The 21453-nt window shown below is 55.9% G+C and overlaps 2 protein-coding genes across 5 annotated transcripts; one reads left to right on the top strand and one right to left on the bottom strand.

Moving 5' to 3' along the window:
* Positions 1–360: 360 nt before the first annotated feature.
* LOC134041444 (folate receptor gamma-like) lies at positions 361–15082 on the bottom strand. The gene is made up of 5 exons (XM_062488254.1): positions 14231–15082; positions 2663–4576; positions 1875–2063; positions 1275–1410; positions 361–1044 (listed from the first exon to the last, which is right to left on the bottom strand). Exons 2-5 carry the CDS (start codon positions 2801–2803, stop codon positions 683–685), a joined length of 828 nt encoding a protein of 275 aa, XP_062344238.1. The 5' UTR covers positions 2804–4576; positions 14231–15082; the 3' UTR covers positions 361–682.
* LOC134041445 (hemoglobin subunit rho) lies at positions 11165–21248 on the top strand. Of its 4 annotated transcripts, XM_062488256.1 has the most exons (5): positions 11165–12611; positions 18032–18075; positions 19952–20058; positions 20257–20479; positions 21067–21248. In XM_062488256.1, exons 1-5 carry the CDS (start codon positions 12566–12568, stop codon positions 21193–21195), a joined length of 549 nt encoding a protein of 182 aa, XP_062344240.1. In that variant the 5' UTR covers positions 11165–12565; the 3' UTR covers positions 21196–21248. The 4 variants fall into 4 exon arrangements, with proteins under 4 accessions (XP_062344240.1, XP_062344243.1, XP_062344242.1 ...); XM_062488259.1 differs by lacking the exon at positions 18032–18075 and having other exon boundaries at positions 12579–12611; XM_062488258.1 differs by lacking the exons at positions 11165–12611; positions 18032–18075 and adding an exon at positions 12619–13218.
* Positions 21249–21453: the final 205 nt, after the last annotated feature.

Genomic DNA, 21453 nt, shown 5'->3' with positions numbered 1-21453 from the left:
TTCAAAGTAGGACTGGATGGGATACTGGGAATCAGGAATTGTTCCCTGGCACAGGGTGGAATTCCCAGAGCAGCTGTGGCTGCCCCTGGATCCCTGGAATGTTCAGTTCCAGGTTGGACACTGGGGCTGGAGCAGCCTGGGACAGTGGGAGCTGTCCCTGCCATGGCAAGAGAGTGGAAAGAGATGACATTTGACATCTCTTCCAATCCAAACCATTTGTAGTTTTATGATCTTTCCTCCCCCCAGGCCAATTCCCACATTTACATATCCCACACCCACCACCACCCCCAGCCCAGCCACCCCCTCCACCCCAGCACACTTCCCCCTCCTCAGGAGTATTTCACATCACTACAACAGGGCTGATCCAGAGCAAGACTTTATTATCAAAGCCACCCTTCAAGGAGTCACAACAGCCCGAGGACCAGACACCACAGCTCAGCCAAGCCAGCACACGGCCCTGGGGAAGGAACAGATGTGCAGCAGCTCCCACATAGAGCAGAGACTGTGCTGCTCTTCCCCCAGAGGCAAGAAAATCCCTGTTCTGGTCAGCAGCCAAAAGGTGCTGTCAAGGTCTAACAACACAACCTATGCTGAGCACTGGGACAGACAGACAGAGTTACTTGTGGCAGCTCCTCTTGCAGGGCAGCTGGAGCAGTCCAGGCCATGCCCCTTTACAGAGTGGTCACAGGGCCCCCCATCCATGGGTCCCACAGCCCCCAGCTCCCCCAGGGAGCAGCACAAGGGCCAGGGGCAGCAGGAGCAGGACAGAGCACGGCGGAGCACGCACAGCTTGGTCACTCTCAGGAGCCACGTCCTCCACCTGAGCAGGGGAGGATCTCTTTCTCTCAGCGTAGTATTTGGCCACAGCCACGTTGGGGTTGCCTTGGGCAGGGTCGAACCACATCTGGATGCAGCGGCCGCTGCCCCGGCGCTCGGGGCTGTAGCTGAAGGAGCTGGACCAGATCTTCTCACACAGGTCTTTGGGCCGAGGGAACACCTGCCTGAAGGGTCTGCACATGAAACCCCAGGGACAGCGGTTCGTTCCTGGGGACAGAGCAAAGCTCAGGGAGAGCCCTGGGACAGCGCTTCCCTCCTGCCCTGCCCTGCCCTGGTGGAGCAGGGCACCTGCCCACGGCCATCGTCACACCTGGGCTGGGCACTGGGGGCTCGGCTGGGCCTGAGCAGCCCAGAGAAGGGAGAGATCTCTGGGCTTCTGACACAGTGGCACTGCCAGTGCCCTGCCTGGGGGTGAGAGGGTTCCCGGACCCACCGACCTGTTGCCCAGTTCCAGCCCTTGTGCCAGTTCTCTTTGCACGTGCGGGCGTCCTTGCAGTCCTCCCACCACTCCTCGCAGTCCTCCCTGCAGAGGGGCACGTGCAGGATCCTCTCCCGCCGCCAGCTGCTGCTAACCTGCAGGGCACAGCACCAGCCACACTGGGGAGGGTCCTTGAAAGCCAAGGGCAAGATCTGCCACGTCCCACATCCCCCAGCCCTTCCCATGGGGTCCACAGCTGATCCCAGAGGATCTTCAGCCCCAGCACAGATGTGTCTTGACAAAGGGAATCCATCCATCAGTCAGAGACCAGAAAAGTCCTTGGAATCTTTCTACCCTGTGGGAAAAGCTGAGACACCCTACATATAGAAAAGAAATTGTTCCCTGGCAGGGTGGGCAGGCCCTGGCACAGGGTGGAATTCCCAGAGCAGCTGTGGCTGCCCCTGGATCCCTGGCAGTGCCCAGTTCCAGGTTGGACACTGGGGCTGGGAGCAGCCTGGGACAGTGGGAGGTGTCCCTGCCATGGCTGGGGTTGGGAAAGGACGAGTTTTAATGTCCCTTCGAACCCAAAAGGTTCCATGCTTCCTTGACCTGGTCCTACCTGCTCGATCCAGGGCCCCAGGTTGGGTGAGCACTCGTACAAGCACGTGTCCTGGATGAAGTGGCGCTTGCATTGGGGTGGCATCTCCCCACAGTGCTTCCAGTTGAAGTTGTAGAGGAAGGACTGGTCCTTGTGGGCCTCTGAACTGGTGTTGGCTGTGCAGCAGGCATTGTCCTTCCAGGGGGAGCACTGCAACAGAGCAGGGCAGGGGCCGGTGCTGCTGGGCAGGCACAGCCCCAGGAGGGCAGAGCCCACAGCCAGGAGCCTTCAGCAGCCAGAGTTTCATCTTCTCCAGCAAATTCTGGGTCACTTTGGGCTTCGGAGCTGGGCCCTGCAGCGAGGCAGAGCTGAGGAGGAGCAGGACATCAGATCCTCAGCAGGAATCGGTGCCAGCCCAAGGAACAGCAACAAACGCCCTCCTCCTCCTTGAGGGGCTGGGGCAGAGCAAGGAGCATCTCCCGCACTGAGAGGGAGCAGCTGAGAGTCTTTCCTTAGCATCCCCTCCATCCCTCCCTCAGCATCCTCACCATCCTTTCCCTGCTGTGCTCTGGGGTATCTGAGCTTCAGGAGGGGGTTACAGAGGGGTGACACTGAGCTGACAAATCCCCACACCACTGCCCCTGCTCCAGCCATTTGCTGACAGAAGGCAGCAAACAAACAGATCTCCCAGCCAGCACAGGCTTTTCCCCTCAGGCAGGTGGTGGCCAAGCCCAATCCAGCCCATAATATGCGGGGAGGCAGATACAGGGTGCCCAGGCTGTCCCACCCAGCCCAGCAGCAGCTCCTACCTGGTCATACAGCTTCCCCTCGGGGCCAGGCTCACTTTTGTGGTGTTTGGCATCCATGCAGACATTCAGCAGTGAGTCCTTCCCTGGCAGAACGGCATCGGGAGCCAGCAGTGCCAGTGCCAGTGTCACTGCCAGTGCCATCCTGGGACACAGCTGGGCACGGAGGGGACAGCCCAGGACAGGGGACAGAGAGGGGACAGCCCAGGACAGGGGACAGAGAGGGGACAGCCCAGGAGAGGGGGCAGAGAGGGGACAGCCCAGGAGAGGGGACAGAGAGGGGACAGCCCAGGACAGGGTTTGGCACAGGCAGCAGCGAGGGAGGTGCTCTGGAGGCCGGGCTCTCCTGAGGAGCTGGCAGCAGCTGGTGGCACAAGGACAGGAGTGCAGCCCCCCCGGCAGGCTGCAAGGTCAGCCCCACGTTATCATCAGGACAGCACACACCGGGGACAAACAGCCCTGGCACAGCCCGGACTGACCAGCAGCTCATCAGCCCTGGGGGAGGAGGGGATGCTCTGGGACACCCGCTCAGGTCGGGGTCCTTCTGCCACCCCACTGCTTCAGATGGAAGCTTCAGCCCCCAAACCTTCTGCCCCAAAAGATGGGGAGTCCAGGGATCTCTCGTGAGCATTCAGAGGGGCAGGGATTGCACCAAACCCCAAACCAAACAGCAGCACTTAGTACGGGCCAGGAGCTGCAGGAGGCCCATGTTGAATTCAGGAGTGTGCTAAGACAGGAAAACATTTTCTTTATCTGCGTCTGAGACTTGGAAACCCTGTCCTGGAAATCCAGCAGAGACCCGAATTATCACGGAATCACAGAGGGCTTGGGTTGGAAGGAATCTCAAAGCCCATCTCACTCCAGCCCTGCCATTCCCCTGTGCCAGGCTGTCCAGCCTGGTCTGGTTTGGGCAATCGAAGACAGGGCACCCCACTGTGCCTTGGCATCCTCTGCCCACCTACAGGCTGCGACCAATTTTATAGTTATTTTCTAAAAATCAGCCAGAAAACAACCTCAAACACACCAACCAACAACAAGATTTAATCAAGAAAACTCCTTCCCATTCCTTGTTGACACAGCACAAGGATGTAAACCAGACACATTTTAAGAAGAATTTTGCAAAACACAGAAGCAAGACAAAGTATTTACAGCATTAAAATAGCACAAAACACACCAGAAAAAAAAGCAGCTACAGGCTTGAGGAGACAGACACAGGAACCTGAGAGCCAGGAAGGAGCTAACTTGCATTTTAACTACATTTATGCCCCTAAAGCCCAAAAAGCCTCTCAACTCTCTGCAGCACCTCACAATCACAGCTCAACAGCTTCCTGGGCAGCTGCAATGGGAAAGCTTCTGGCACAGGTGCTGGCACTGGGGAGGAACTTCCCCCTCTCTTTAGGGAGCTTTGACTGGTGCCAGTGTTTATTAGCACAAGGGACAATGCTTTGGTGACGAGGGGCTCGTCCAGCCTCTTTCACAAGCAGCACCTCCTGCCTGGGGAACAATCCAGAGTTCCTTCCCCAAGGCAGGTATCGTATCAAACACAACAAACCCGATTTCCTCCAGTGCCCTGCATCAGGCAGATGGGGTTTGGGCCATGCCAGGAGGCAGAAGAGACAAGGCTCTGGGAACAGAACAAATACTGGAATAAATGCAAAAGGCAGCAAAAGGCCCACATGCTGCTGCCTCAGAAAGAATAACAACAACTCCCACCACAAAGCAGAAATGCAGGTGCTGAGTGGAAGCAGTGCACCTGTAACACCTGAGCACATCCAGCAGTGCTGAGAGCTTCACCAAAGCCCGTGCACAGCCCTTGGTCTCACCACGGGGGCAGGGTGCCCTGCTGGAGCAGCTCTTGGGGCTGGTTTGCTCTTTTCTTCACTCGCATCAGTGCTGTTTCAGTGAGGAATCACCTGCCTGAGGAGCAAATCTTTCTAAATCTCATGTGTGAGAACTTCAGGCTCTGGGAGACCCAGCTCTGGTGATCACAGCATCACTAAGGCTGGAAGGGACCTCCCCACCTTGTCCCCAGCCCAGAGCACTGAGTGCCACGTCCAGGTGACACCTGCAGGGATGGGCACTGCAAACCTCCCTGGGCAGCTCTTGCCAAGGCCTGAGCAGCCTTTCCATGGGGAAATTCCTGCTGCTGTCCCAGCTGAGCCTGCCCTGGCTCACCCTGAGGCCGTTCCCTCTGCTCCTGTCCCTGTCCCCCCTCCCTACCCCTCCTGTCAGGTACAAAATGGCCTCGTGCTTCCAGCCCCTCACATTGGAGATGTCACTGAGCAGATCTTCCCCACCCACTTGGTACCCTTGGCCACCTCTGCTCCCTCCTCAAGAAGAGTTTTGCCCCTCGAGGCACAGGACTGTGGCAGTTTCTCATGCCCTGCACTCTCCTGGCCATGTTTCCTGCTCCTTGCCAGGGAATTTCTAATATCTGGTTTGTTTTTGGAATTGCTGATCACTGAACTGTGTTGTAACATTGTCAGAGCAGTGACAGCTTGTTCCTGGGAGGTAATTGTCAGCCACCATCCTGTCATCTTCCATCTGACGTGTTCTCCCCAGTGCATCACTGTGTGTTCATCTCAACTGCTTTTTCTTTGAAATGTGTTGTTTTAGTGTTCAGTGACTCAGTCCTGCCAGGTGTCACGTCCCACTCCTGTGTAAAAGAGAGCACCCAAGAGTCACAGGTGCCCATGGTCACAAAAGAGTGGCAAAAGCCAGAAGAGCCCAAAAAACAAAGCTCACCAAGTTTTATTGGCCAGCTCCAAGCCTGGCATGGAAATCCACACACATTTTGCTCCTACTTTGTAATAGTGAAAGGAATAAAAGGGTAAAATGGAAGAGGGAGGCAGGAGAGTGTGAAAGAGAATAGGAAAGGAGATCACCAATCCTGGCTCCAGCATTGACCCAAACAGGGTGGTCCTGGGGCACTGCCTGGGCTTTGGGGTACATTGGTTGTAGGCAAAGTGTCTGGTGTCCCCACGCTGGCATCAGATTCCTGCTCTTCATGCCCACGTGAGTAGTCTGTTCTTCTGCCCTTTCTGGAAATGGGTCGAGGGGCTTTGGTCCCTCTCCACTGGATCTACTCTCAGCCTGCAGTTCATGCCCACTCCTTGACCCCACTCCTGCCCTGGAGCTGTCCTTCGTGTTGTTCTGGTCACAGACCAGAACAGGGAAGCTGGCCCCAAAACGGTGCTGCCCCAGAAGGGTGCTGCCCCTTCCCAGACACGTCCTGGTCTAATCCTGGCTAAACTTTCTTACTCCAGTGGACAGCAGGAATTTGAGGCACAGCAGAGCATTCACTCCTTCCTGCCCAGGCTTCTGCATCATGGTCCTGTGCAGATTTTGGCAGCTGGTGCTGGAGCTGTATCATCATTTAGTATCATCAGGGACTTGGTTGACTTGTTGTTTACTCAGACAAAATTTGTTGAAAAGCAGAAATCATAGAACCAAAGTAGTGTTTGGCTGGGAGGGACATTGGAGCCCATCCAATTCCAATCCCCTGCATGGGCATGGACACCTTCCACTATCCCAGGTTGCTCCCAGCCCTGTCCAGCTGGGCCTGGAACACTGCCAGGGATGAGGCTTATCCACTGCCCTGTGGTTCAGCCCTGTATTATATCTCCTGTGACCTATTCCCACACAGACACCATGTTCATGGGTGTGCAGATCCCCTCATGTCTCAAAAAAGTGCCCAGGTTGTCCCATGTGAGCACCTAGACTTTATCCTTGCAGGGGGAACTTGTGCATGGGATGGTGCAGAGCACAGGAAATCTCTCCCTGCTGTCCTGCCTGTATCCCTGTACACTCCCCTTCCCTAAAGTGCTGCATTTTTCCACACCAGATGCCCAGTCTATGCTCTCTTTGTCACCTCCAAACCATTTTTGTCCCTCTCTGAGCTTGTATTTCCTTAACTGAGCATTTCAGAGTTGTTTGTGGCCATGAGGTCTCCAGTACCAGCCTGTGCTCATCTCTCACTGCCTTGTACCCCTCTGCACCACACCCTGGTTCCCTCTCCATCCTGCCAAGTATTTCTCTGCACCACCTCAGTGTGTTGAAGTCTTGAATCTCTCTCCTCCAGCACAGAATTTTGCAGCTCTCTGCATCCCATCAAAGGCACATTGCACTACGCAGTGAGGAGCAGAAGAGCCACTGCCATTGTGTGCAGGAAAGCTGCCTTCTGTGCTGGTAAAAACAAACCCACAGGACAAGCCCACAGACAGCAAAGCTGGCCTGGCTCAGCTCCCTGAGACCTTGCAAAGTCAGAGTAAAGCCCACAGGCAGCAGTGGCTGCAGTGTGTAGGACCCGTGTCAGCTCTCAGCCAGCCTGGGGACAGAGTCATGGATAGATGGAAGGGCCTGGGTTGGGAGGGACCTTAAAACACATCCAGTTCCAGCCCTGCCATAGGCAGGGACACTTTCCACCAGAAGAAAATAAAGTTCCATAGCAGAAACAAACAGAAAATCACTTCAGCCTCTGCATTTGTTTGCTCCCACCTGACATGGGGACAGTGTTTCCTGGGGAGATGCTGCTGATCCTGTTCCTGGGGGAGGCTGGAAGAGGCTTTGAGGCTGTTTGAGGGGCAGAGAGGGTGGGACTGCAGACTGGCACAGCTGGGCACGATCATCTTCCTGCAATGGAAACGGTTCCTGGAGCTGGGGGGGGCTCCCAAAGTCAATACTACAGAATCCAAACCCTCAGCTGACTCACAGCAGCTTGTTTTCATTAACCAAACCATAATCAGCAGCAATAAACCAGTGTCAGAGGACAGACTGTGCTGTTGCTTTGGGCCTGAGTTGACCTGTCCCACATATTTTGGGTCAAATTCCATTCTAACTGGTGCTTTTATTCCAGATGAGGACTTTCTGACCAGAAAGGAGCACTGGGAAAGGGCCTGGGGTCCTGGTGGGTACCAGTGAGCCCAGGGTCACCAGAGACTTGCAGGAAGGTGGCTGCTGGGGCTCTCAGGCTGTGCAGGACTGGTTTCCCAGCACTTCCATACTGGGGAGTCCTGCCCAGGCACTGGGGCTGGGTGTCCCAGTCCAACAGGCAGGGATGGGCTGTGGGGGTTTTATTTCCAATCCCCCTGCTGTAACCTCGATGAGATGTGTTCCACCCACACCTTCTCCACCACTGAGGTCCAGGGCCTTGAGCACCTGCAGCTCCCACACTGTGCTGTGTTAATCTCCAGTACTGCAGTGTTCAGCCTGTCCAAGACTCACAAATTCATGAAAAATCCTTCTCCCACTGCTGACATTCTCATGGCCAACCTCTGCTGCTGGTCCCACCACGATGAATCCAGTTGTGTACAGAGTAAAAATCAGGTTGGTCCTGGACCTGCAGGAAGCCAAATGTGACCCCACAGTCATGACCTGAGCTGGGCTGGAGCTGGGGGCCAGTTGTGATGGCAGATGTGGGTGCTGGAGCTTCACAGGGGTGGGAGGGGGTCACACAGCTCAGAAGGATAGAAGAAATTTTGTTTAAAACTGAAGGGCAAACTTGTCACCTGGTGCCAACTGGAATAATTGCACAGACTTGGGCAATAAAATTCCACCTGAGAGCTGTGAATTTTGACGATGATCAGAGCCTCAGGCTGGGCCAGGGCAGGCTCAGCTGGGACAGCAGCAGGAATTTCCCCATGGAAAGGCTGCTCAGGCCTTGGCAAGAGCTGCCCAGGGAGGTTTGCAGTGCCCATCCCTGCAGGTGTCACCTGGACGTGGCACTCAGTGCTCTGGGCTGGGGACAAGGTGGCCGTGGGGCACAGCTGGGACTCCGTGGCCTTGGAGATATTTTCCAGCCTCAATGATTCCATTCTATGATTCTCTGATTCTATGGTCTTTAAGGTCCCCTCCAATCCAAAGCATTCCATGATTCCATGACTTTGCATGCCATTTCTATGGTCAGAGGTGGCTTTGTGCACTGCACACCTAATGTGGTTAATTTGGAGAAATGCCCATACCTTGAGTGGTGTCATCACATAATTATTTGAACCAAACATAATTTCCTCTATTGATTTCCCTCCCACAGAAACGTCTAATGGAGAATGAGGCTGTGCCTGCTTTCTTTGCTAAAAAAAGAATGAATAAATACCTCAATAAAGTCTGAAATTCTGTAGCAGAGCCCTGGATATCCACTGCTGTTGTGCCACGGATATCAGCAATTTCCATCAGTTAATTAGGGAGCAGAGCCTGCACGGATCACAGGGATCAGGCAGGGGTTATCAGTGAGAACAGTTATTCTTGTGGGCACAAAGGAAAGCTAAAGATTAACCAGCCAAGCAAATGCAGCTCTCAGAGACTGGCAGCTTTAAGCACCAGGTCTGTGGGTCTGCAGAGGAGCTGACAAGGGAGGGAGGTCCCAGCTCGAGGTGGATCCCTGCCTGATGGATCATCCCAGACACACTGGAAGCTGTGACACCCACCCCGAGATGGGTTTGCTGTGGGTCTGCCTGGGCTCCCAGGCACCAATGTGAAGCCATTCCAGAGAATCATGGAATCATGAAGTGGTTTGGATGGCAAGTGACCTCCAGGATCATTTCCTTCCACCCTGCTATGGCAGGGACACCTCCCACTGTCCCAGGCTGCTCCCAGCCCCAGTGTCCAACCTGGAACTGAACATTCCAGGGATCCAGGGGCAGCCACAGCTGCTCTGGGAATTCCACCCTGTGCCAGGGCCTGCCCACCCTGCCAGGGAACAATTCCTAATTCCCAGTATCCCATCCAACCCTGCCCTCTGGCGCTGGGAGCCATTCCCTGTGTCCTGTCCCTCCAGACACTTGTAAACAGTTTGTCTCCATCTCAGAGGTTTTTGCAGCTTTAATGATTTTGTGATTCTTGGGGCAGGGACGCTGTGACGTTTCTACCCCCCAGACCACCCCAAGGCAGGTGGATCCTGTCTCTGGCAGAGGTTGCACTGAGGTTCCTCTGCAAAAACATTCAGGTGACATTCCTCTGCAGAAGCCGTGCAGGAGAGAACCCTCTCATGGGGACTGAACTTCTGGGCTGTCTGGGAAAGGAGGAATGTGACAAAAGGAAGAAAAGAAGAAACAACCTTCCCATGAACGACCTGACATGGCACCAAGAGCCTCTGGGTGCCTCTGACATCATCTGTGTGACTCTGGAGATGGTTCCTGTCCTTGGTCACCTGGGGAGTCCCCACTGCTGGCTGAGGCCACAGGGCGATGGAGGCGGCAGGGACTGGAGCACCTGTGTCCACATCTGCATCCCACCTCCTTCATCTTGCATCCAAATCTGCATCCCCATCTGCACCCACATCTCCATCCCACCTCCTTTGTTCTGTATCCACATCTGCATCTGCATTTTCCACATACCACACCTTCCTCTTGCATCTTCATCTGCCTCCTGCCTCTGGATCCTGCATCTTGTCCCATCTCCTGCCTCCACATCTGCCTTCTTCACCCTGCATCTGCATCCTGCGTCCTGCATCCCACATCCCACATCCCCATCCCACATCCCCATCCCCATCCCACATCCCCATTCCACATCCCCATCCCCATCCCCATCCCACATCCCACATCCCCATCTCCATCCCACATCCCATATTCCCCATCCCACATCCCCATCCCACATCCTCATCCCCCATCCCACATCCCCCATCCCATATTCCCCATCCCACATCCCCATCCCACATCCCATATCCCATATTCCCCATCCCACATCCCCATCCCACATCCACATCTCCATCCCACATCCCCATCCCACATCCCCATCCCATATCCCACATCCCCATTCCACATCCCCATCTCCATCCCACATCCCATATTCCCCATCCCACATCCCCATCCCACATCCTCATCCCCCATCCCACATCCCCCATCCCATATTCCCCATCCCACATCCCCATCCCACATCCCACATCCCATATTCCCCATCCCACATCCCCATCCCACATCCCCATCCCACACCCCCCATCCCCATCCCACAACCCCCATCCCCATCCCATATTCCCATCCCACATCCCCATCCCATTTTCCTCATCCCACATCCCCATCCCACATCCCACATTCCCCATCCCACATCCCACACCTGCACCCCGCACTCCGCCTCCCTCGCCCCGCATCCCCATCCCGGCCGGCCCGTCCCGCAGCCCCGGCAGAGGGAACCATCGAGCCGCGCTCCGCCGCTCTCAGCCCGCGGCTCCGGCCGGGGCAGCTCCGGGACCGGCCAGGGGCTCCGGCCGGGTCCCGGCTCGCACCTTCCCCCTCGGGGGCACCACGGCACCCGGCTCTGCCAATGAGGGGGTCCCCGGGCTCCCCAGTAACCTCCCGGGCTCCCCAATTACTCCCGGGGCTCCCCAGTAACCCTGGGAGGGCTCAGCTGGGGCAGAGAGGCTCAGCCGAGTGTCCCGAGAACCAACCCGGGAGATGCAGCTCGAGGAGCTCAGCCTGCCACTGCCCATCCCATCCCATCCCATCCCATCCCATCCCATCCCATCCCATCCCATCCCATCCCATCCCATCCCATCCCATCCCATCCCATCCCATCCCGGCCATGTGCAGGGTTCCATCCCTGGGGCAGGGTTTGGGCACAAGGAGAGCTCACAGCTGCTCCTCCATGCCAGGGACCAGAGGCTCCTCAGCCAGAGGCTCAGCGGGACCCAAGGGCTCTCCTGTGCCTTTGTCTCGCTCCTTTCTGGGCCTCTGGAAGCCTTTGGCAGCCACGGTGTGTTCCAGAGCTCCCTCCCACGGGACAGGGCTGGGGACAGCTCTGAGGGGCAGGGCACCTGGGGACATGGCACTGCCAGGATCTGCTGGGCACAGATTGTCTGAGATGTGGCACCTGGGGACATGGCACTGTCAGTGCAGGACCTTGCTCGGTTCCATTCTCTGTGGGGACTCTGAAGCCCCAGAGCAGAGATCCAGATCCATGTCCGGACCCTGGGCCCCATTCGTCCGCTCTCCAGCTCCAGACCTGGGACCCTCCAGGTCCTGGGCTCCTCCCAGCCATGGGTCAGCCCAGCTGCTCATGGACTGACCCGGGCCTGCACAAAGCTGCTGACTTGAACGTGTGGGAAGTTTCTCCAGTCCTCCAGAACTCTCCAACAACCACCCCCCACATCACACTGAGTGGGAGCAGGGGGAGAAAGTCATCTTCAGGCAGCAGCATCTGCCACGGCCAGTTAAAGCAGCACAGCTCCAGTTCAGTCGGTCCTGAGAGCCAGGAACTGTCCGAGGGCATTTTGGATCGCCCTGAAGCCGTGTGTGCCCCATTTCCTGCCCGGCCGTGCCCGTGCCTGGCACAGGGGGCTGGGGAAGTGCCTTATCTCAGCCACCTTTTGTGTCACAGAGCAGCAGCTGCCAGCTTCCCACCAGTGGCACTGCTGGAACGGGCAGGGCAGACCTGGGGTTACTGGGGCACCCCCAAATCACAGAGTTATGGACTGGGTTCATGCAGAAATGAACCAAACTGGGGTTACTGGGGCACCCCCAAATCACAGAGTTATGGACTGGGTTCATGCAGAAATGAACCAAACTGGGCAGGGAGGAGGTTTCCCGGAGCAGTGGGGCTGGGACAGTGCAGAACAAGGAAATTTGGGGCAGGGATTTTTGGGGATGGGGTGCAGGTGCTCCCCACACCTGGCAAACATGAGTGCAATCCCTGGGGAGCGGTGCCTGCAGCTCCAGCCTCATGCTTGGGACTCTGGAGCCGAGTGGGGTAAATTGAGCCCTGGGGTGGAGAGGCAGCTCCTGCCCCAGCCCTGCTCTGCTCCCTCTGCCTCTCATCACACCAGGAGCCCAGCCTGGGTTTTACCTCTGAGGGTGGATAAATCCCAGATTAGCAGAGCTCAGCACCAAGCCCTGCCTGGCTGGAAAACCCAGAGCCAAGAGTAGGGATGGGCTTGGAGCAGCCAAACCCCAGCAGCTCTGCTGGAAATCCCAGTCACTGATGGGAGCAGCAGCTTCTCACGGCAGGTCCCACGAGGATAAACCAGGTCTGCCCCAGTCACTCTTCCTTTTCTTCCCTTCCCCCTTTAATCCGTGCCTCAGTTTCCCTGCCTGAAAAAAGTGGATTTGCTGCTGTTTGTGTCGACAAAAAATCGGTCGGTCCTTTTGCCTCATCCCGAGGGTCTGCTGGTCCTTTTGCATCCCCCAAAGGTCTGTGGTCCCCTGGGCATGATCCAGCACCGAGGTTGCCACATTCCAAAAGGAAAAGGCACTTCTGGGGCAGTGCTCCAGACCCTCACTCAGGCCTGTTTGGAACGGACTTGTGGAAAACGCAAGCTCCCGGGGTCACAGGGGATCCTGGCTGAGTTTTGTGCCTTTCAATGCCTGGAGCTCAGTCTGGACAGTTTCGTGCTTCCCAGCACAACCCCTCTGTGCCGTGGATCTCCCTGGATCACGCTGCCCGCAGGGTCCCCAGTCCCAGTGGCTCGGGAGCACAGGAGAAGCTTGCCTGGAGCACACCTGGCTCAGCACCCACCTCCCTGCCGGGCTGGCTGGGCATCATTATCCAGCCAGGATAATGGTGTAAATAGGTAAAACCTGGCCAAGGACAGGCTGGACAGGGCTTGGAGCAAGTGGGATTAAATGTGCCAGATGGTATTTTTTGTTGGGATTTAGATGTTTATTAATTTTTATTTATGTTACATTTTTACAAACTGTGAGTTTTATAGTACTTTAAGCTAACAAGTTAAAAATGGAGATGTGTTTTTTTTATAAGGCTTTTTAAGGACTAATTGTTTAATTAAGAAATGACACTTAACTGATTTTTACTTTCAATTTAATAGCTAACTACTTGTGGTCTGCAATGTGGAATTTTTTATTTAATTACAAAAGATTAATTACATTTATGAAGAAGAAGGTGAAAAAGAAAGACAAACTTTTGATTTAAATTTTTTATTTTGTTATATATTATTATATTTTAAAAATTTAAAATTTAAATTTTTCACTACGTGATATTATACACTTTTATTTAAACTCCATGCTTATAATTCTAATTTTATTATTTAACTTTGGAAGCTTTTTCTATAGCTTTAAGTAAAATGCAGTGGGGGTTTTTTTGGAAGCTTTTTCTATAGCTTTAAGTTAAATGCAGTGGGGTTTTTTTTGAAGTTTGTGCTTGTGAGTACAGGAAGTCTAAAAATCTTAGTTTCTAAAATTTCAACACTGGGATAGTTGAAGGGTGTCCTTGCCCATGGCAGGGAGGTGGAAATGGATGAGCTTTAAGGTCCCTTCCACCCAAACCAGTCTGGGATCCCGTGATTCTAAGATTCAAATTATTGAATTCTTAACATTTTAAGGAATTCTATTCATTCTGGGGAAGATTTTGTCTTGCTGTGTGCCTGGGTAGGAGCAGGACATGGGACAGCAAACGTTCCCTTTTCCTGCAGGGGATCTGCCCCGCCATGAGCATTTCACGGCATTTCTGGAGAGCAGCCACTCTGCTCTGTGCCTCAGTTTCCCCACAGGGAGCTCTGTCTGTAGCCAGCACGGGGGAGCAGGGGATCCCCTGGGAGCTTTCTCTGGGAGGAGGAGGATGGGGTGTGAAATTCCCTCTCTCATGGGAGCAGGAGAGGTTCCAGCAGCAGCAGGCACCTTGCACACAGCCTACCCCCAGGACTTGCAGCAGGTCAGAAGGAGGGAGGATGGAGACCAGGGGCTGGTTCTCAGGACGAGTCCCACCATCCCTTTGGGAATGCAGATCTCCTGAGCCTGCCACGGGCTCTGCCCCACGGACACAGGAGGGTCCTGAGCCCCTCAGGGCACAGGAGCGAGCAGCCCGTGCTGGGGAGTCCAGAGCTGCCCTCCTGGCTCTGCCAAGAAAAATAAATAATCCATTTTAAAAGATGGCTGTTTTCCCCTGGCCGCCGCTCTGGCTCAGCAAAAATGTTTTCTGCTGTGTCAGAGTCTGACTCAGCAGAAAGGGGACACTGCCCTGGGGCCAGGGGCTGCCTTATCACTGCCCACAAGGATCTTGTTTGTGCCACCCCAGTTATCACCCCAGCACAGCCCCTGGCCACGGCCAGGCTGGGGCCAGCACTGTGACTCAGCACCCTGAGCCTGTGCAAACTCATCCCACCAGCCTGTGCTGGGAGAGCCCATGAACATCCCATAAACATCCCATAAACTGCAGGGAACGGGCTCGAGTCCTGGGCATGGGAGTGAGACCCCTCACCTTTATCCTGACCCTGGTCCTTGTCCTGACCCTGATCCTGGTCCTGTCTCTGGTCCTGATCCAGAGATTTCACCAGTCCCTGACTCACTCACAGCCCTGGGACCACTGGGGTGCTGGGATGAGCCCCATGGTCTCTGTCTGGGCACTGGGCCAGGCTCTGCCAAAGGCTGTCCCAAGGACCGCATTCAGTGCCTCACCTGGGGCAGGGGGAGCCCCTAAACAACCACTCAGCCTCTGCAGAGGGATCTCCCCATGTTCCATGCCATTTTTGGAGCCACTTTTGCTACTTGAGTAAGACGGGGGTCAGATCTGGAGTCAGATCAGGTCTGCCCTCCCAAAACCAGCCCCAACCCAGGAACAGGTCTGGCTCTATCATTGCCAGCTTTAAAGGCTGTCAAGGCAGAACAAGACCCATAAAACCTGTTCCTGACCCGGCTGGTGCCATGCCATGAGCAGGGGGCGAAAAGTCTTTGCTTGACTTGGTGTCCCTGGAGCCATCCTCACACACAGGAAACCTTTGTTAGTAAAACCCCAGGGGTGTGAGGTCCAGGACAGCTCTGGTGGCTCCCAAACCATGCTGGGACTTTCTGTGCACAGCTGTGACCAAGGGACCCTTCTGCAAAGCAGAGAGAGGCAGAGGCAGCTCAGAGTGACAGGAGCAGTGCTGGGAGCACAGGGAGCTCACCTGGAGCAGGGACAAAGGCTGCGGGACAGCAAGGCCCCTGCTCTGAGCTGCCCGGGGTTTACCTGGCTGAGGGGTCCCTGCTCTGAGCTGCCCGGGGTTTACCTGGCTGAGGGGTCCCTGCTCTGAGCTGCCCGGGGTTTACCTGGCTGAGGGGTCCCTGCTCTGAGCTGCCCGGGGTTTACCTGGCTGAAGGGTCTCTGCTCTGCGCTCTGCTGCAGCACAGGCACCACCAACATCCTGCAGGTGCTTTTCCTGCAGCACAACTTGGCTCGGGCTGTCCACAGAGCCCTGGACTCCCTCAGTGGCCACAGGGACAGGAGCTCTGGGCAGGGGGGAGCAGCCCCATGGCTACAGGGGCAGAGGGAAGGGCTCCTGAGGAGAGGAACCCCCTTCTCCCTGTGCTGGTACACGCTTAGTCCTGGTGTGAGTCCTGTCCTGGTGGGATGGAGGAGACCCTGAACCCCTGCCTGTAGCAGTTTTCACCTGCCCTGAGAGTAAAACATGACAGGAAGACTCAGTGTACCCCAAAGGCAGGAGAGGAGAAGGCTCAGGGAGAGCACAAAGCTTTTCCAGGGCCTGAAGGAACTTGAGGGGAGCTGGAGATGGACTGGGGACAAGGCATGGAGGGACAGGACACAGGGAATGGCTTCAAAGTAGGATTGGATGGGATCTTGGGAATTAGGAATTGTTCCCTGGCAGGGTGGGCAGGCCCTGGCACAGGGTGGAATTCCCAGAGCAGCTGTGGCTGCCCCTGGATCCCTGGCAGTGCCCAGTTCCAGGTTGGACACTGGGGCTGGGAGCAGCCTGGGACAGTGGGAGGTGTCCCTGCCATGGCAGGGGTGGCATTGGGGGAGGTTTAATGTCCCTCCCAACCCAAAGCATTCCTTGATTCCACAGCTCTGCTGTGCCTGGTGTGTGGATGGGGTTCTGTCCATCGGTCCGTGCAGCCCAGCCCAGCCCAGCCCCTGTCCAGACCCTCCCTCCCATTTCCTCAGCCTGTGCCACCTGGGCCGGGTTTATCTGGGGCTGCAGCCCGGGGCTATCGGGGAGGGCTCTGGGGAGCGGCTTTGGGGCTGCCCAGGGCGATAGGGGGGAGCAGGGCAGGGATGGGGGGGAGGAGGGCAGGGATGGGGGGGAGGAGGGCAGGGATGGGGGGAGGAGGGCAGGGATGGGGGGGAGGAGGGCAGGGATGGGGAGAGGAGGGCAGGGGTAGGGGGGGAGCAGGGCAGGGATGGGGGGAGCAGGGCAGGGCTCATAGCCCGGCATGTGCCCGGGAGGGGACCCCAGACCAGCTCTGCTGGGCCATCATCATCCCTGTCTCTTCTAAGGAAAAAACTACATTTCCAGAAATTCTTTTCTACCACGTTCAGGCAACAGCCAGTCCCAGCCAGGGAAAGTTGCACAAATTGTGGTGATTCAGACACACTGGTAGCTGCATTATCCTGGGTTCATCATTGACCACACCCAGAATTAGGATAATGAATCCTAAACCCATTCTAAATACTAAATGGCTTTAGAGCAGCTGCTCTGCTCTTTTCACTGAAGTCTGGGAGCCTCTGGCTTTGCTTTACTTCTCTGGGCACCATGTGCCAGCCTCCCAGGGAACAACTCCTGCACAATATCCCACCCATCCCTGCCCTCTGGCAGTGGGAAGCCATTCCCTGTGTCCTGTCCCTCCATGCCTTGTCCCCATTCCCTCTCCAGTTGTTCCAGGGGTTCCTGATATCCATCCTTGTCCCCATTCCCTCTCCAGTTGTTCCAGGGATTCCTGATATCCATCCCCTGCTGCCCCAAGCCACCCCTGACTGGGTATCTGCCGTGGTGGTGGGAAATCACCTCTGACCTCCAAGGCACCAGTCCCACACTGGCCACAGCCACACAGGCCAGTGGGGGCCTGTGGGACAGGATTGGATAAACGTGGGGCAGGATGGGCTGGAGCTGATGTAGAAATGTGCAGAGTGGCTGCAAGAGGCCATTGCCATGGCAGACTGTCCCCAGGCACAGGCACAAGCCCCTAATCCCATTAACCTGCTGATTCACCTGCTGCTGCTCCTGTGCTGTTGTGCCCATCTGAAGGGATGGAGAGGTTAAAGAGCTGCTGTGGGGATTAAAGCAGCCATTAAAGGGATCAATACAGGACAGCAGCATGGAATGGGCCTGTCTGAATGAAGATTACTTCTGCCCCTCTTCGTCCTGCTTCCCCTGCCTTCCTGCTTCCCCCTCAGCTCTTTATGGCCATCGTTACCCATCCATGAAAATGCTCCCACACCAGTAAAACCAGAGCCTGATGGGTCACAGTGTGGGCCCAGGCCTGCAGGATTCTCACCACAAGCCGTGTCTCTACCTGTTTTCAACAGGCTCCAGAAACCCAGCATTTATTAACCACATTTTCAAAATAATATTAATGCTGCAGTTAACACTCTCCTCCAGCCCCTGTGTTTGATGTTGTCCTCCCTGTCCTGGGCTCACCCTCCTGCTGCCCCTCCCTGAGCTTTTCCCTGCTGCTGCTTCATACGCAGCAGAAAAGCATCATTATCTTTCCCCTTTTAAAGTTCAGCCTTGCAGAGCTGAAAATGGATCTTCTATCAGAGAGGAGGTGAGTGCATTGCTAAGAACAGGAACAGCCCCAGATGTAGCCTGGGTTTTAATTTCAATGCCAGGGAATTCAGGCTGCACAGAAGTAATAAATGCAGAGGCCACCGAGGCCATTTCTTGTTGTGCCCAGCTGGGAGAGCAGCTGCCAGCCAGCACTGCCTGCCTCTTGTGATGGGAATGTCAGCCTGGGCATTCAGGGCTGCTGTTCTCCATCTCCCTCTCTGTAGCTCTGGGCGATGGATTTGGACACCCTCTGGAGTGCCCAGATCTGTGTGGGAGCAGGGGTGTGTCGTGTCCCTGCAGTGCAGGTGAGGGGCTCAGCCAGCGCAGGGCACAGGGTGATACCTTTATCTGCCCCCCACAGCCCCACTGCCCGCTATCAGCACTGCCTGGGGCTGCTGCAAGGGCCTCTCCCACGGCCCAGAAATGGAAAAAAATAATAGTGTCTCATAGAACCCTGTGGTGAGGAGCTAAAATGTGACTACAGATGTAAATCCCCCAACAGGATCAGGGTGATGGGCTCCTGCCACTGTGGCTCCAATGAGATCACAGAATGCCAGACTGGTGCAGCTTGGGAGGGACCTAAAACCACATCCAGAGCCACCCCTGCCATGGCAGGGACAGCTCCCACTGTCCCAGGCTGCTCCCAGCCCCAGTGTCCAACCTGGAACTGGGCACTGCCAGGGATCCAGGGGCAGCCACAGCTGCTCTGGAATTCCACCCTGTGCCAGGGCCTGCCCACCCTGCCAGGGAACAATTCCTAATTCCCAAGATCCCATCCAATCCTGCCCTCTGGCAGTGGGAAGCCATCCCCTTTTGTGCTTTTTCTGCCTCCCCATGTAAAATGTCCCTCTCCAGCCTTCTTAGTTCAATGGATCAGTATCAGTCTGTAATTGGAAGATTTCAAAGGTCTGGATGAGACTTCTTAAACCTCCCACAGGCCCAAAGTCAGAGACTCAAAGAGCCATGGAATGGTTTGGGCTGGATAATCCCCCAGTTCCAGCTCCCTGCTATGGGCAGGGACACATTCTACCAGACCAGGTCGCTCCATGCCCCATCCAGCCTGGCCTGGAGCAATTCCACTGTCTGTGTATTTTTCTGGACTCCTGACACCTCAAGCATCCTGGCTTTGCCTTTCTGAGCATGGAAGCACAGTTTCACTGGAGGCTGGAAGCCAGGAAAACACCAGTGCAGGTGACAGCCAGAGCCAAACAAAAGCCTGGAGCCAGACCTCGACCTGTGGAAATGGCTGCTGCTGCTGGGGCTGTGGCATGGCAGGTCCTGCTGTCCTTGGGCAAGGTTTTAATTCCCAGCAGGGAGAGAGCACTGAAGGCCTGAAGGGCTCACACTGGACACACATGGAGGAGCCTGTTCACAGCCCACCCTGGATTCCCACTCAGGTGTTCTGCAAACCTGGAGCTGAGGAGGGGACCTCTGCTTCACTAACACCTGGTCAGGGCTTGGAGCATCCTGGGGCAGTGGAAGGTGCCCTGTCCATGGCAGGGGTGGAACAAGATGAGCTTTAAAGTCCTTTCCGACCAGACAATTCATGGTTCTAAAGCCCCTCTCTGAGGGATGGCTGGAATGGCCATGCCTGTGGTGAACAGACAGCCAGGGCTGGAGGAGAGGGAGATAAGAGGGTCCTGTGTCCTGAGCTGGCCTGTTAAGGACTCACAGGGCTTTCCTGGAAGACCACACCTCACTGCAGAGTGACCACTGCACGGCCAGCCCGGCCCCCCTGGGACCCCTGCCCACTCCAGCCAATGGCCCTGCTGGAAGGGCTGGGCAGGGCTGGGCCAGGGGATAAAACCCAGCAGGGTCTGGGCTCAGCTTCAGGATCTGTGTCCACTCTGTGTCCTCTCTGTGCCCTCCTGCAGCCCAGCAGAGCCACCATGGTGCACTGGTCAGCCGAGGAGAAGCAGCTCATCGCCAGCGTCTGGGGCAAGGTCAGCGTGGAGGAGTGCGGTGCTGAGGCCCTGGCCAGGTGGGTGAGCTCTGTTCAGGTGGCTGAGCTCTGTTCAGGTGGCTGAGCTTTGGCCAGCTTAGGTCCAGCTCTGTCCAGGTTAGGTCCAGCTCTGTCCAGGTGGGTGCAGCTCTGGAACCTGCCCCGCTGCCCTGCAGAGGGAAACCACTCCAGCCATGGCAGCTTTAATGTGCCCGTGCTTCTGTTGTGTCTCCCCAGGCTGCTGATCGTCTACCCCTGGACCCAGAGGTTCTTTGACAACTTTGGGAACCTGTCCAGCCCCACGGCCATCATTGGCAACCCCAAGGTGCGTGCCCATGGCAAGAAGGTGCTCACGTCCTTTGGGGAGGCCATCAAGAACCTGGACAACCTCAAGGGCACCTACTCCAAGCTGTCTGAGCTGCACTGTGAGAAGCTGCACGTGGACCCCGAGAACTTCAGGGTGAGTTGTCCATGGAGCTTTACCCTCTGTCCCTTCTTCCTCAGAGCATCTCGGTGCCTGGGGGATTTCAAACAGGCATCAATAACTAGTATTTTAGTTACCCAACAGGACATGGCTGGCTAGAGGGGAAATGGGGGACGGGGGAAGTTTGGGAATTCAGTAATGCAGGGTAATACTGGGCTCCGGGCTGCAAGGACAGATTTGGTGACAGACATAGGGACAAGTGTGGGGGCTTGCACAGGCATGGCTGGAGAAAAGGAGCATGATGTTGTCCTCTGCTTCAGCCTCTGTTTGAGCCTCTTGGAGATGTACAGGGTGGACCTCGCACTGCCCCTCGGCTGGAGAAGGTGTGGGGTTTCAGAGCAGAAAAATGTCTAGGGGCTGGAAAGTGTGAGAGGAAGCAGGGATGGAGCAAGTGGACACTCATGGCCACGGCCAGCACAGGGCTCTTGTCCTGCAGCTGACAGACCTTCCCTGGCCTCAGCCCCTGGACCCACTGGGGTGCCCTGGTCCTGGGGTGCTGTGCAGGCCCAAGGGGTGCTCAGCACCCTGCTGACCTCATTTCCCTCTTGTCTTCCCCTCTGCAGCTCCTGGGTGACATCCTGGTCATCGTCCTGGCCGCGCATTTTGGCAAGGACTTCACGCCTGCCTGCCAGGCCACGTGGCAGAAGCTGGTCGGGCTGGTGGCCCATGCCCTGGCCCACAAGTACCACTAAAACCTCGGGAGGCATCTGTGTGTGACAGGCAATAATAAACATATTTTCTGCAATTCTTTGTCTTCTGTGTCTCTGTGGCTGCCTGGGGCCCTGGGCCTCTTCTCCTGGGATATTTTCAAAGATATAAATTTGTAGAGATCCAGTGATCAGGCAGAAATTTACCCCTCCACAGTTTGCTACTTATGTATTTATTTGATCAAAAGGCCTTGTTGGACACTGGAGTTTGGAGCAGCCTGGGACAGTGGAAGGTGTCCCTGC

This window comes from Cinclus cinclus, chromosome 2 (assembly GCF_963662255.1).
Source record: "Cinclus cinclus chromosome 2, bCinCin1.1, whole genome shotgun sequence".
In the NCBI taxonomy this organism is placed as follows: domain Eukaryota; kingdom Metazoa; phylum Chordata; class Aves; order Passeriformes; family Cinclidae; genus Cinclus; species Cinclus cinclus.
This window is presented reverse-complemented; position numbering and strand designations above follow the sequence as displayed.

Excerpts from the sequence above, each read along its gene's own strand:
- LOC134041444 (XM_062488254.1), bottom strand. The coding sequence starts at position 2,803 with ATGGCACTGGCAGTGACACTGGCACTGGCACTGCTGGCTCCCGATGCC. Across the intron at positions 2,064-2,662 it reads AGGGGAAGCTGTATGACCAG|TGCTCCCCCTGGAAGGACAA; the intron begins GTAGGAGCTGCT and ends GCTCTGTTGCAG. Across the intron at positions 1,411-1,874 it reads TGGGGCCCTGGATCGAGCAG|GTTAGCAGCAGCTGGCGGCG; the intron begins GTAGGACCAGGT and ends TGTGCCCTGCAG.
- LOC134041445 (XM_062488255.1), top strand. The coding sequence starts at position 19,838 with ATGGCCCTGCTGGAAGGGCTGGGCAGGGCTGGGCCAGGGGATAAAACC. Across the intron at positions 20,059-20,256 it reads GGTGCTGAGGCCCTGGCCAG|GCTGCTGATCGTCTACCCCT; the intron begins GTGGGTGAGCTC and ends GTGTCTCCCCAG. Across the intron at positions 20,480-21,066 it reads TGGACCCCGAGAACTTCAGG|CTCCTGGGTGACATCCTGGT; the intron begins GTGAGTTGTCCA and ends TCCCCTCTGCAG.